This window comes from Oncorhynchus nerka, linkage group LG6 (assembly GCF_034236695.1).
Source record: "Oncorhynchus nerka isolate Pitt River linkage group LG6, Oner_Uvic_2.0, whole genome shotgun sequence".
Lineage (NCBI taxonomy): Eukaryota > Metazoa > Chordata > Actinopteri > Salmoniformes > Salmonidae > Oncorhynchus > Oncorhynchus nerka.
This window is the reverse complement of record NC_088401.1, coordinates 65141851-65157818: the sequence shown is the minus strand read 5'-3', so window position 1 is coordinate 65157818 and position 15968 is coordinate 65141851. Positions and strand designations below refer to the sequence as shown.

Here is a 15968-nt window from a genome sequence, read left to right as displayed (position 1 = left end):
TCAGGCATAAAAGTAGCTTTATGTTTCATACTGGCATTATATATGAGCTTTCAAAATCTGTGTGTGTGTGTATGGATATGCATGTGCATGTATGAATGTGCGTGTGTGTACATTTGCCAGGTTGCCATCTATCTCACCTCAAAGTGTGTGTGGAGGCCGGCACAGCCGCCCTCTGGTTGGGCTGCAGCACGTGGACCGTCTGGATCATGTGTTCTGCCTGTTTACCATTGACCTCATGGTACAGCCCTCCATCCATATCAATGGGCTCTCTCTTCACTTGTTTTACCGATATAGGACGGTGCCCATGGGCATGGATTTTACCCTGCCCCCCTCTGGAGCCTCCCCGGCCGTGGTGGCTGGGGCGCTGGCCCCCGTAGCCAGAGGTGAGGTCGGGGCATGGGTCCTCGTCGTCAATCACCACTAGGTCGGGGGGCATGTCTTTAAACTGGTAGACCAGCCGCTGACCCTCCACCTTAGCCAGGATACCACGCTGGTAGTAATACCTTAGGTAGGGACAGGTAAGGTAAGATGTTTGTGGCATTGAATAAACATTACACACAGAAAGAGACTTGAGGAAAGTTTCAGCACTTTTCACCATTGACTTCAATGGAGAACTTTCCTTTCTACCCTGCTAGCCTGCGTTTTGAATGATCATGACCGTGGCTTGAATAAGGTCCACTTTAAATAAAGTGTCAGTGAATATTTATTTTATGCCTTGGGTCCTTGATAATGTTGACCTGCGAGACGTGACTTAAACTCCTGGTACAAAGGATTTCTGGGGTCTGAGTGCCTTGCTCGCTGTATTCAATATTTTTCTCAGTCATGTTTCATAACAGACACTGATGTTATAATACTGCCTTCAAGAGGAGAAGGGGATGCAGATGAGATGTGATTGTATTATGTCGGTACAACACAACATACTGCAGTTTGTTGTCTGTGCCATCTAGAAGCACCTACTCCACTTTCCATTTAACTATTTACTGCAACAGGGCCACAGACATTTAGCTATTTACTGCAACAGGGCCACAGACATTTAGCTATTTACTGCAACAGGGCCACAGACATTTAACTATTTACTGCAACAGGGCTACAGGCATTTAGCTATTTACTGCAACAGGGCTACAGACATTTAGCTATTTACTGCAACAGGGCCACAGACATTTAGCTATTTACTGCAACAGGGCCACAGACATTTTAGCGTGATAGCCTTCGTAACTCTATGTCTGTGATGTCTGTGATGTAGGCCAACGCCATGTGTGTCCTTCCTCTCACCTGAGTGCCCTGCCCATGGTTTCATAGTTCATGTCAGGTTTGTTCTTGTGTTTTCCCCACAGTTTGGACACGGCCTTGGAGTCCACCAGCTTAAAGATGCCCTTCTCCCTCTGTGTCCACTTGATGTACTTGGGACAGGTGTTCTTGTCCTGCAACAGGGCCAGGAGGAACTCCCATAGGTAGATGGTGTTCCCTACATAGGGGGAGAAAGGAACAATTCACAGTTTGAACTAATACAGTAAATGTTAGTCTAATAGAGTATGTGTGAGTATAATACAGTACATGTCAGTCTAATACAGTACATATGAGTCTAATACAGTACATGTGAGCGTGTAGTTCTGCTACACCTGTCCATAATAGGCAGAGATGTAATTGCAGTTTTCCCTCCTCATAACCTAAATAAATAAATGTGCTGTTCTCGTCTGCTATGTACAGAATGTACCTAGGCTTGGAAAATAAATGCATTGGATGGGGCTCTGGCAGTAAATGACTCTTGTTTGAGAAACAGTTAGGCCAGAATTAGTTAAAAACAGCAACCCCTCCAGCAGCCACCGTGACAGCATAATGTATATGTGTGCGGCTGAACCAAGCCCCTCTCCCTATCTCTATGTGACGTGGAAGGGGACACACACAAGGAGAGGGGAAAAGGGTTTTATCAGTAGTTCATCAATGTACCCTCCAGCGCGCAATCACTTATTTCCCTGTGAAACACAGCACGTTGAGAGCAGCTCGTCAATTAGCAAGCTGAGGTCCAACCCAACTGGACTACAGGGGCTGGGCTGCTGGTTGCCGGTTGCTGATTACACCACTCTACAAGCAGAAACATGCACAGTAGCTTACAGAAGGAACCAGGAGATACCTTGATTTCAATTGCCTGTTTTTTCAATAAACAAACTGATTGAGAAGGGCCCAGGAGAGAACTTGATTTCGATTGGCTATTTTTTCAAGAAGCAAGCTGATTGAGAAGGGCCCAGGAGAGACCTTGATTTTGATTGGCTTTTTTTTGAGAGGTGAACTGGTTGAGATGAAAGCTCACCTTTGCCCTCCTTGTTCTTCTTCTTGAGTGGTAGGTTGGGAGTGGTAATGGGGGAGCAGGGGCGCACCGGCCGAGGCTTGCGCACTAAGACAGGAAAAGGGTAAAGGTCAACACCCAATTAACCACATCCCTGTTATTGACTAAATAAAAAAAAATGTCAGCACTGTATTATGAACAATTTGCTAATATTAATGCTATAAGCTAAGGTTAATAAGGCTACAAACTATGGTTAATAAGGCTGTAAGCTATGGTTAACAAGGCTATAAGCTATGATTAATAAGGCTATAAGCTATGGTTAACAAGGCTATAAGCTATGGTTAACAAGGCTATAAGCTATGATTAATAAGGCTATAAGCTATGGTTAATAAGGCTGTAAGCTATGGTTAACAAGGCTATAAGCTATGGTTAATAAGGCTATAAGATATGGTTAATAAGGCTATAAGATATGGTTAACAAGGCTATAAGCTATGGTTAATAAGGCTTTAAGCTATGGTTAATAAGGCTATAAGATATGGTTAATAAGGCTATAAGATATGGTTAACAAGGCTATAAGCTATGGTTAATAAGGCTGTAAGCTATGGTTAATAAGGCTGTAAGATATGGTTAACAAGGCTATAAGCTATGGTTAATAAGGCTATAAGCTATGGTTAATAAGGCTATAAGCTATGGTTAATAAGGCTGGCTATAAGATATGGTTAATAAGGCTATAAGATATGGTTATAAGCTAAGGCTATAAGCTATGGTTAATAAGGCTATAAGATATGGTTAATAAGGCTATGGTTAATAAGGCTATAAGCTATGGTTAATAAGGCTATAAGCTATGGTTAATAAGGCTATAAGATATGGTTAATAAGGCTATAAGATATGGTTAATAAGGCTATAATAAGGCTATGGTTAATAAGGCTATAAGCTATGGTTAATAAGGCTATAAGAATATGGTTAATAAGGCTATAAGCTATTAATAAGGCTTATGGTTAATAAGGCTAAGGCTGTAAGATATGGTTAATAAGGCTATAAGATATGGTTAATAAGGCTGTAAGATATGGTTAATAAGGCTGTAAGATATGGTTAATAAGGCTTTAAGCTATGGTTAATAAGGCTATAAGCTATGGTTAATAAGGCTATAAGATATGGTTAACAAGGCTATAAGCTATGGTTAATAAGGCTATAAGCTATGGTTAATAAGGCTGTAAGATATGGTTAATAAGGCTGTAAGATATGGTTAATAAGGCTTTAAGCTATGGTTAATAAGGCTTTAAGCTATGGTTAATAAGGCTATAAGCTATGGTTAATAAGGCTATAAGATATGGTTAACAAGGCTATAAGCTATGGTTAATAAGGCTATAAGCTATGGTTAATAAGGCTGTAAGCTATGGTTAATAAGGCTATAAGCTATGGTTAATAAGGCTGTAAGATATGGTTAACACGGCTATAAGCTATGGTTAATAAGGCTATAAGATATGGTTAACACGGCTATAAGCTATGGTTAATAAGGCTATAAGATATGGTTAATAAGGCTATAAGATATGGTTAATAAGGCTATAAGCTATGGTTAATAAGGCTGTAAGATATGGTTAACACGGCTATAAGCTATGGTTAATAAGGCTATAAGCTATGGTTAATAAGGCTGTAAGCTATGGTTAATAAGGCTATAAGATATGGTTAACAAGGCTATAAGCTATGGTTAATAAGGCTATAAGCTATGGTTAATAAGGCTATAAACTATGGTTAATAAGGCTATAAACTATGGTTAATAAGGCTATAAGCTATGGTTAATAAGGCTATAGGCAAATATATTTTCCAAGGTACTCCTGTGTAACTCTTAAAAGCATATCTCTTCGAAACATGAGAGTAAGTGGAACATCTTCATATAGAAGATTTAAAAACAAGACTAAATCATGTGTTGTAACACTGCTCCCTAGACTCCAGTAGAACCTCTGCAGTACTTTTGGTTTTCCTCTGTGGTTTGGACACGCTCTTCTGAGGGATTTCGTCCATGGAGGATGTTTCATCGTCCAGCGATACATCCATGCAGCCGTTGGGCTCCGGCCGCAGGTGGATGTAGGTGTAGTCAGACTCCAACATGGTCCCGTACGTATGAACTACAACAACAAGAGAAAACAGTAGTACACTCAATATGACTCCTAGTTCTGTAATATTATTGTGGGACTGAACTAAAGCAACAGTCAGAGATAATGACAGGAGTTAGTAGAAATACTACAAATGAAACCGCATACAAATTGAACTGCATACCTTCATCAAAAATGTGCAGGTTTTAACAAAGTGATAAATCAAATCAAAATGTAATTATCACCTCCACAGGATGAAACAGGTGTAAACGGTAAGGTAAAATGCTTATTTTACAAGCTCTTCCTCAACAATGCAGTATTCAATATCAAAGGTAAAGAAATTGAAAATCCAGAATAGAATCTTGAAAAGAGCACGGAATCAATACTAGGTCAGATAAAATAAAACCCACAAGATAAATGCTCTGGGGTAGAAGTTGGATTCAGTTAATACACATGTGGTACCAACATTACAAAACAATACTCCTTCCCCTAACCTCCTAGAGAGTAGCAACAACATAACAGAATTCGTACTCATGCGTTTCTCATCCAGAATGTTGTTTGGTGACTCCATGTTAAGAAGGGCTGCCGCAGCCTCATTGGTCTCCATGTTATCCTCTGTACCCGATACCGTCCTTTCTACTGGCCAATCAGACAGGGATTGTCATCAGAACAAGAAACAGACAGCTTTAGAGACAAACTTGAAAGGATATTACAATCAATAAGGGTGAATTCTAGGTAATTTAGATAGTACCAGGCCCTGTCCAGAATCAACTCCTAGCTCCTACCCCCTAGGCATGCATGCATATCATGCCCTCCTCCCCCTCACCTGAGAGGCCCACGTCTCCGACCATAATGGGCTCCTCCATCACATGTACAGTGTTGTCCACCATAATGCCGTTGGTCACCTCGTCCGACTCCATGCCCGAGTAGACCTGCATGAGGTCAGCAGCGGGCACCTGTTCCACGATGACTGCTGGGAACACGGACGGATCATCCAGCTGGACACACAGAGAGGCCAACAGAAGACAGAGACCACAGTTGTTAGACCACAGACGTTAGACCACAGACGTTAGACCACAGACCACAGTCGTTAGTCCACAGACTTTAGACCACAGACGTTAGACCACAGACGTTAGACCACAGTCGTTAGTCCACAGACGTTAGACCACAGAATGACATGTCTTTTGCTTGGTTTTTTATCTTATGTCCTTTAAGTACTACAACCTTTGTAAAGTTAATGTAGACTTATACACTGTGCTTTTACAGTTGCTCTGGTATATCTCACACATTGGCTTGATCCCCATGCAGCTGAACAAAATGTACTTACACAGAGAGAAAGAAAGAGAAAGAGAGAGAGACAGAGAGAGGCAGAAAGACAAAGAGAGAGAGAGACAGAGAGAAAAACATACAGACAGAGACAGACAGACAGACAGACAGACAGACAGACAGACAGACAGACAGACAGACAGACAGACAGACAGACAGACAGACAGAGAGACAGACAGACAGAGCGAGCGCTAGACATATCTACATAAACCCATATTTCTCATGTGGCCAACATGGGCTCATCCTAACAAGAATTGAAAAACTGCTGGTAATAACGCTACATATATATTTTTAAAGAATATCAGAATGCTTTTTCCCTACCACATCTCCGGATTCCAACCGCAAGCTCTGAACCATTACACCGAATCATCGCAGCTAGCTATCTGCTATCTGAGTGGCTACTCCTGGCTAATGTCTCTGTCCCGAAACAAGCACCAGTTAGCCTGGAGCTAGCCTCGAGCTAAGCCCATCTCCCGGCTAGCCAAAGAGGTCCACCAGCCAATTCTTGGGCTACAATACCTCTTTTGTCAATTGGACTGGACCTTTTACTGCCGACACGGAGCCCCACGATCCATCACGACTGGTCTACCGACGTAACCATCCGAGGTGGATTCAACAGGCTCTTCCATTGCGACGTCGCCTGAGGCTCATCTGCTATCCCCGGCCCGCTAGCGGACTGAATCGCCGTGTCTCCAGCTCACCTAGCATAGTAGCGACTACTGAATTGGCTCCCTGACTCATCTAGTGCTACTCATTGGACCCTATGATCATTCGGCTACACATGCCTCTCCCTAATGTCAATATGCCTTGTCTATTGCTGTTTTGGTTAGTGATTATTGTCTTATTTCCCTATAGAGCCCCCAGCCCTGCTCAATATGCCTTAGCAAGCCCTTTTCTTTCCACACCCCACACATGCGGTGACCTCACCTGGCTTAACTGGTGCCTCTAGAAACAAAACCTCTCTCATCGTCACTCAATGCCTAGGTTTACCTCCACTGTACTCACATCCTACCATACCCTTGTCTGTACATTATGCCTTGAATCTATTCTTCCGACACCCAGAAATCTGCTCCTTTTAATCTCTGTTCCGAACGCACTATACGACCAGTTCTTATACCCTTTAGCCGTACCCTTATCCCACTCATCCTCTGTTCCTCTGGTGATGTAGAGGTTAACCCAGGCCCTGCAGCCCCCAGCACCAATCCCATTCCCCAGGCACTCTCATTTGTTGACTTCTGTAACCGTAAAAACCTTGGTTTCATGCACGTTAACATTAGAAGCCTCCTCCCTACGTTTGTTTTATTCACTGCTTTTGCACACTCCACCAACCCTGATGTTCTAGCCGTGTCTGAATCATGGCTTAGGAAGTCCACCAAAAATCCTGAAATTTTCATCCGTAACTATAACATCTTCCGACAAGATAGAACTGCCAAAGAGGGCGGAGTTGCAATCTACTGCAGAGATAGCCCGCAGAGTTCTGTCATACTATCCAGATCTGTGCCCAAACAATTTGAGTTTCTACTTCTAAAAATCCACCTTTCCAGAAACAAGTCTCACACCGTTCCCGCTTCTTATAGACCACCTTCAGCCCCCAGCTGTACCCTGGACACCATATGTGAATTGATTGAACCCCATCTATCTTCAGAGTTCGTACTGTTAGGTGACCTAAACTGGGACATGCTTAACACCCCGGATGTCCTACAATTTAAGCTAGATGCCCTCAATCTCACACAAATTATCAAGGAACCTACCAGGTACAACCCTAAATCCGTAACCATGGGCACCCCCCTCTTAGATATCATCCTGACCAACCTGCCCTCCAAATACACCTCTGTCTTCAAGCAGGATCTCAGTGATCACTGCCTCATTGCCTGCGTGCGTAATGGGTTTGAGGTCAAACGACCATGACCTGACCCGGGTGTCCTGGAAGGATATTGACCTCATCCCGTCTGTAGAGGATGCCCCATTCAAAAAATGTAGAACTAAGAACAGATATAGCCCTTGGTTCATCCCAGACTTGACTGCCCTTGACCAGCAAAACTTCCTGTGGCTTCTGCATTAGCATCGAATAGCTCCCGCGATATGCAACTTTTCAGGGAAGTTAGGAACCAATATACTCAGTCAGTTAGGAAAGCTAAGGCTAGCTTTTTCAAAAAGAAATTTGCATCCTGTAGCACTAATTCCAAAAAGCACCTCCTCCCAGCTGCTCACTGCACTGAGGCTAGGAAACACTGTCACCGCCGATAAATCTATGATAATCGATCATTTCAATAAGCATTTTTCTATGGCTGGCCATGCTTTCCACCTGGCTACACCTACCATGGCCAACAGCTCAGCACCCCCTGCAGCAACTTGCCCAAGCCCCGCCCTGCTTCTCCTTCACCAAAATCCAAAATCTGGATCCCTACAAATCATCCCTACACTGGTCATCCCCAAAGCCAACTCCTACTTTGGCTGCCTTTTCTTCCAGTTCTCTGCTGCCAATGACTGGAACGAATTGCAAAAATCACTCAAGCTGGAGTCTCATATCTCCCTCACTGACTTTAAGCATCAGCTGTCAGAGCAGCTTACCAATCATTGCACCTGTACACAGCCCATCTGTAAATAGCCCACCCAACTACCTCATCCCCATATTGTTATTTATTTTTTGCTCCTTTGCACCTCAGTATCTCTACTTGCACATTCATCTTCTGCACATCTATCACTCCAGTGTTTAATTGCTCAATTGTAATTATTTCGCCACTATGGCCTATTTATGGCCTTACCTCCCTAATCATACTACATTTGCACACACTGTTTATCCATACTTTCTATTGTGTTATTGACTGTACGTTTGTTTATCCCATGTGTAACTTTAAAAAAAATCTAGGCCAGGTCACAGTTGTAAATGAGAACTTGTTCTCAACTGGTCTACATGGTTAAATAAAGGTGAAATTAAAAAATATATATAATTAAATAAATGAACACTGTCAACCCATTCACTCCTTTCATACCTCCTGAATACTGTCAACCCATTCACTCCTTTCATACCTCATACCTGTGTCTTTTTGCTGGGGATTCCAGACACGCTCCCTCATTTCCAGCACAACATTTCTGAACATGGGAAGAGGAAATTACCAGAGCTCTGGCCAAACTGAGTACACTTGAGTATAAAAAAACATTAAGAACACCTGCTCTTTCCACGACATAGACTGACCAGGTGAATGCTATGATCCCTTATTGATGTAACTTGTTAAATCCACTTCAATCCATGTAGATGAAGGGGAGGAGACAGGTTAAAGAAGGATTTTTAAGCCTTGAGACAATTAAGAAATGGATTGTGCATGCAGGTCTTGTGAATCAGCAAGACAAAATATTTAAGTGCCTTTGAATGTGGTATGGTACTAGGTGACAGGCGCGCCGGTTTGTGTCAAGGACCGCAATGCTGCTGGGTTTTTCATGCTCAACAGTTTCCCGTGTGTATCAAGAATGGTCCAACACCCAAAGGACATCCAGCCGACTTTTTTATTTTATTTAACCTTTATTTAACTTGACAAGTCAGTTAAGAACAAATTCTTATTTTACAATGACGGCCTACCCTGGCCAAACCCTCCCCCAACCCGGACCATGCTGGGTCAATTGTGCGCCGCTCTATATGGGTCTCCCGATCATGGCCGGTTGTGATACAGCCCAGGATCAAACCAGGGTCTGTAGTGACGCCTCTAGCACTGAGATGCAACGCCTTAGACCGCTGCGCCACTCGGGAGCCCAACTGTGGGACTCATTGGAGTCAACACGGCCAGCATCCCTGTGGATAGCTTTCGACACCTTGTAGAGTCCATGCCCCAACAAATTGAGGCTGTTCTGAGGGCAAATGGGGGGGAGCAACTAAATATTAGGGTGGTGTTCTTAATGTTTGGTATGCTCAGTGTGTAAGAACCTGTAGCGTATGGCAACCAAGCCCACCTGGCAACCCTTTGAACACTGACCGCTTCTACCAGTGTTTCTCCTAGCTTATTTTCCAGGCAGGTTGCATGCAAACATCCAGGCTCTATTTAAATACATATCGCCCTATACAATGGTAGGGGAAAGACTGTCTACAGTTGGCCTACCCATGTGACATGGCAGTTATCCTGACAGGACATGTGGCAGTTATCCAGACAGGACATGTGGCAGTTATCCAGACAGGACATGTGGACACAACAAGCTTCTCTCATTTCTCATTGTGTGAGGTCCTTGTGGAGTAAACAAACAGTTTTATTTTCCTTCAGCACACTGTTATTTTGCTGTCTTCAACAGTACCATAACATGAAGCAGTGTGGATGGCACCTCTTTCCGTTGGTTTTTTCCCATTACGTGGGTGGTTCCACGAAATGAGTGTCTTTTGCGTCCCTTTGATATCTTAAGTATAAATTGTGCACAAATATTGAAAAGCATGTTATATTCAATAATGTGCCCTTCAATACAGACCACATTGAGAATTCAATAAATACAATTAAAATAAATGTATATGAATAAAGACTTAAGTGCCAAAATGTCCCTCCATGCACTTCTGTGACTTCCAGGAATTTTAACCCACTTAACCCCAGAATGTCTCCACATTTTTATCATCATTGTATCATTTCTAAAGATTGTTATTTATGTAATGTGATTAGTGATTAATTTTCTTTTGTCTCTCATTTTAAGGTTAACCTTGCTACATGAACTGAACTCTCGTTTTTAATATGATGAAAATATTCCCTTTTAAATACTATTTTCAAAATAAATATTGAACATCTAATAGCCAAATCATGGTGTAAAAGCAGGTGAGCTGGTTCTACTCTATTTGTACATTTTGTGGTGGAAATTGTTGTGGTGGAAATGTAATTGTTTTATTGTGAAGCTTCAGCTTGCATTCAATTGCCCATCCCTGCAGCACACAAAAACATTCCATTCCCCCTGTCACAAGGTGATTCATGGCTGATTTAAGATGACATCGTCAACCCTGTTATTTTATTTGGCACTAAACAGGCACTTACTATGAAATTAATTAATTCAGTGTCAGTTTCTGAAAATAACCAAGAGATGGCAGCAGACTACAGCTCATTGCCTGATTATCATATGATCTATGATGCTTTGTCCTGCCCAAACAGTTCATGCAAGTTCTCAATCATTAGAAAACAATTAGTGGCCAAATACTTAGCCATACTGAAAGGCAGCAACAACATTTAGATTTAAACTTCCAAAACGGTTTTAATGGAATAGCCTAACAACGTTCAGAGTTGTAGGACTTTACCTTTCCAATCCCTTGAGATAGTCTTTGTTATGTTGTGGAACATTATTTTTTATATTTTTTTGTAATTCTTGTCCATTTGAGTAATTATATTTCTATGGTCTCTCTCTCTCTCTCTCTTTCTCTCTCTCCTCTAAAGCACAAGTTTCCATTGTTGTGGTTGAACCCCGGGAACTCCAGGTGTCTAAGCTTTGAGCCTTGAGCCCACGGAGGGACTAGGGAGTCCAAGGCTACATTCACTCAATGCTACACTTTAACCAGATAACTAACAGTACACTAACAGCACAATGCCACACACAACTGCATTATGTTGAATCATTAATCCTCTATGGGTCATTACCATACAATTAAACTATGTAAACATAGCTATGAGTTCAGCGACTGGTCTAGTAACTTCACAGACAATATCTGCATTTTCAGAACAGAGTCCATGCTAAATTATTTTCCATGATGTCAGCACTAACGATCAACAGTTGGCCACGAGACCACTTGGGAAGTATAAAATAAAGGATGCAGTTGTTGTGTGCGCTTGACTGTAAAAGATGAAATGTCATTGACGTTATGGTCTCAGACTATAGTAGCATCTCAGTCAGTAGGGAGTCCCATCTGGGTTCACTGATGTGAGAGAGCACCAGTGAGTCTGCTGAGTTCACTGCAGTGTATTAAACCCCACACTGTCTCCCCTCCATAGCAGGACCAGACCATGACAGACCGAATCCCACACAGAATCTGCTGACGGGGCAGAAGATGTCTGTGTCTGTCTACTGTTGTTGTTTTGACATAATGGGGCTCAGTTGCACCTGGAGGGTTTGTCACAAAGCAGGATCAAATAGTTAGCCAGCGAGATAGCTTTTGTGCATACAGTGCATTCGGAATTATTCAGACCCCTTCACTTGTTCCCCATTTTATTATGTTACAGCCTTATTCTAAAATGAATTAAATGATTTTCCCCTCATCAATCTACACACAATACCCCATAATGACAAAGCAAAAACATTTTTGCAAATGTATAAAAAAATTACAACTGTAATTACACATTTACATAAGACCCTTCACTCAGTACTTTGTTGAATCACCATTGGCAGCGATTACAGCCTCTAGTCTTCTTGGGTAAGACACTACAAGCTTGGACCACCTGTTTTTGGGGAGTTTTTCCCATTCTTCTCTGCAGATCCTCTCAAGCTCTGTCAGGTTGGACAGGGAGCGTCGCTCTGGCTGGGCCATTCAAGGCCATTCAGAGGCTTGTCCCGAAGCCACTCCTGTGTTGTGTTGGCTATGTGCTTAGGGTCATTGTCTTATTTGAAGGTGAACCTTCACCACAGTCTGAGATTCTGAGCGCTATGGATCAGATTTTCGTCAAGGATCTCTCTGTACTTTGCTCTGTTCATCTCTCTCTCGATCCTGACAAGTCTCCCAGTCCCTGCCACTGAAAAACATCCCCACAGCATGATGCTGCCACCATGCTTCACTGTAGGGATGGTGCCAGCTTTCCTCCAGACGTGACACTTGACATTCAGGCCAAAGAGTTCAATCTTGGTTTCATCAGACCAGATAATCTTGTTTCTCATGGTCTGAGAGTCCTTTAGGTGCCCTTTAGCAAACTCCAAGTGGGCCTTTTACTGAGGAGTGGCTTCTGTCTGGCCACTCTACCATAAAGGCGTGATTGGTGGAATGCTGCAGAGATGGTTGTCCTTCTGGAAGGTTCTCACATCTCCACAGAGGAACTCTGGAGCTCTGTCAGAGTGACCATCGGGTTCTTGGTCACCTCCCTGACCAAGGCCATTTTCTCCCAATTGCTCAGTTTGGCCAGGTGGACAGCTCTAGGAAGAGTCTTGGTGGTTCCAAACTTATTCCATTTAGTATTTTATTTGAATCTGGCGCTCTGCATTTTCCCTGGCAATTGGCCAGTTGAGACATTTGCATCCCGCCTATCCCTAAGAGGTTATTAAGAATGATGGAGGCCACCTTCAATGCTACAGAAATGTTTTGGTACCCTTCCCCAGATCTGTGCCTTGACACAATCCTGTCTCGGAGCTCTACAGACAATTCCTTCGACCTCATGGCTTGGTTTGGTTCTGACATGCATTGTCAACTGTGGGACCTTATATAGACAGGTTTGTGCCCTTCCAAATCATGTCCCGTCAATTGAGTTGACCACAGGTGGACTCCAATCAAGTAGTATAAACTAGAGGTCGACCGATTAATCGGAATGGCCGATTTCAAGTTTTCATAACAATCGGAAATCGGTATTTTGGGGCGCCCATTTGCCAATTTTTTGGGCAAAGTCAGTTAAGAAAATATTCTTATTTTCAATGACGGCCTAGGAACGGTGGGTTAACTGCCTCGTTCAGGGGCAGAAAGACAGATTTTCACCCTGTCAGCTCGGGGGATCCAATCTTGCAAACGTACAGTTAACTAGTCCAACGCAATAACGACCTACCTCTCTCTCGTTGCACTCCACAAGGAGACTGCCTGTTACGCAAATGCAGTAAGCCAAGGTAAGTTGCTAGCTAGTATTAAACTTATCTTATAAAAAACAATCAATCATAATCACTAGTTAACTACACATGGTTGATGATATTACTAGATATTATCTAACGTGTCCTGTGTTGCATATAATCTGACTGAGCATACAAGCATACAAGTATCTAAGTATCTGACTGAGCGGTGGTAGGCAGAAGCAGGCGAGTAAACATTCATTCAAACAGCACTTTCGTGCGTTTTGCCAGCAGCTCTTCCTTGTGCATCAAGCATTGCGCTGTTTATGACTTCAAACCTATCAACTCCCGAGATGAGGCTGGTGTGACCGAAGTGAAATGGCTGACTAGTTAGCGCGCGTTAATAGCGTTTCAAACTTCACTCGCTCTGAGCCTTGGAGTGGTTGTTCCCCTTGCTCTGCATGGGTAACGCTGCTTCGAGGGTGGCTGTTGTCGTTGTGTTGCTGGTTCGAGCCCAGGGAGGAGCGAGGAGAGGGACGGAGGCTATACTGTTACACTGGCAATACTAAAGTGCCTATAAGAACATCCAATAGTCAAAGGTTAATGAAATACAAATGGTATAGAGGGAAATAGTCCTATAATAACTACAACCTAAAACTTCTTACCTGGGAATATTGAAGACTCATGTTAAAAGGAACCACCAGCTTTCATATGTTCTCATGTTCTGAGCAAGGAACTGAAACGTTTGCTTTCTTACATAGCACATATTGCACTTTTACGTTCTTCTCCAACACTTTGTTTTTGCATTATTTAAACCAAATTGAACATGTTTCATTATATACTTGAGACTAAATTGATTATATTGAGTTATTATATTAAGTTAAAATAAGTGTTCATTCAGTATTGTTGTAATTGTCATTATTACAAATACATTTTTCTTTTAATCGGCCGATTAATCGGTATCGGCTTTTTTGGTCCTCCAATAATCGGTATCAGTGTTGAAAAATCATAATCGGTCGACCTCTAGTATAAACATCTCAAGGATGATCAATGGAAACAAGATGCACTTGATATTCTCAATAACCCATGTCAGCTCCAGTTTTGTAACAAAAGAGCTATATCTGTAGAATGGCTAACTTAGTGAATCTCCGTTGTGATACACCCCACACAGGAAAACATGGCGGCCCAGTATCAAAACATGGCCGCCCAGTATTAGGAAAAAGAAATGGCCCGGTATCATGAAAACATAGTGGCCCAGTACCATGAAAACGTGGCGACCCAGTACCATGAAAACATGGCCACCCAGTATCAAGAAAAAGAAACGGCCCAGTACCATGAAAACGTGTCGGCCCAGTACCATGAAAATGTGGCGGCCCAGTACCATGAAAGCGTGGCGACCCAGTACCATGAAGGCGTGGAGGCCCAGTACCATGAAAACATGGCGGCCCAGTACCATGAAAGCATGGAGGCCCAGTATCATGAAAGCATGGCGGCCCGGTATCACGAAAACATGGTGGACCAGTATCATGTTGAACAGAAGGAGTCAAGAGGCACTCTAAGCTAATTAAAGGTGTAAAACAGAGTATGTAATTTAGAACGAATTACACAAGAGCCATAATGGCTGCCTCTAGGGAAACCAGAGAGATAACGATCACTAGGTGATTGTCATCTCCAAGTTCCCAGTTTCGGCTATGAAAGCAAGCCCCTGTGTGTGAGAGGTTCCCCTATAATCAACTCGGTTCTGCTTTACCTGCCTATGACGCCGTTGTTAGCCCCACCTACCTACTTTTAACATCCCCTAATGGGGTTGATAGAGGAAGTGAATGGCAAACATTGCCACACCACTGATAACTGAAATAATTAAAACAGGGTGTGTTTTTGAGAGACTAGACCTTATGGAGTTCTGTACTTGAATGACTGTTCAGTTAAATGCGAGAGTGGGTGTAAATAATGTAAGTGTATGACCACAGCAGGCTGCCATAGAACTCTACTAGCAGGCTGCCATAGAACTCTACTAGCAGGCTGCCGTAGAACTCTCATAGCAGGCTGCAATAGAACTCTCACAGCAAGCTGCCATAGAACTGTCACAGCAAGCTGCCATATAACTCTAATAGCAGGCTGCCATAGAACTCTCACAGCAAGCTGCCATATAACTCTAATAGCAGGCTGCCGTAGAACTGTCACAGCAAGCTGCCATATAACTCTAATAGCAGGCTGCCATAGAACTCTCACAGCAAGCTGCCATATAACTCTAATAGCAGGCTGCCATAGAACTCGCACAGCAAGCTGCCATATAACTCTAATAGCAGGCTGCCATAGAACTCTAATAGCAGGCTGCCATATAACTCTAATAGCAGGCTGCCGTAGAACTCTCATAGCAGGCTGCAATAGAACTCTAATAGCAGGCTGCCATATAACTCTAATAGCAGGCTGCCATATAACTCTAATAGCAGGCTGCCGTAGAACTCTTATAGCAGGCTGCCGTAGAACTCTTATAGCAGGCTGCAATAGAACTCTAATAGCAGGCTGCCATAGAACTCTACTAGCAGGCTGCAATAGAACTCTCACAGCAAGCT

General features: G+C 42.9%; 1 protein-coding gene across 6 annotated transcripts in view; it reads right to left on the bottom strand.

The window, feature by feature from the left end:
* The window catches only part of elf1 (E74-like ETS transcription factor 1), an 84170-nt gene that overhangs the window by 5442 nt on the left and 62760 nt on the right, over nucleotides 1-15968 (bottom strand). For 5 of the 6 annotated variants that reach the window (XM_029662399.2, XM_065019808.1, XM_029662397.2 and 2 more), the window contains exons 3-8: nucleotides 5204-5375; nucleotides 4909-5016; nucleotides 4255-4410; nucleotides 2309-2392; nucleotides 1273-1465; nucleotides 138-503 (exon numbers count right to left, since the gene is read on the bottom strand). In XM_029662399.2, the coding sequence (XP_029518259.1) occupies nucleotides 138-503; nucleotides 1273-1465; nucleotides 2309-2392; nucleotides 4255-4410; nucleotides 4909-5016; nucleotides 5204-5375 (1079 nt within the window). The remainder of the gene's footprint in view (nucleotides 1-137; nucleotides 504-1272; nucleotides 1466-2308; nucleotides 2393-4254; nucleotides 4411-4908; nucleotides 5017-5203; nucleotides 5376-15968) is intronic. The other variant, XM_029662400.2, reaches the window with a different exon arrangement.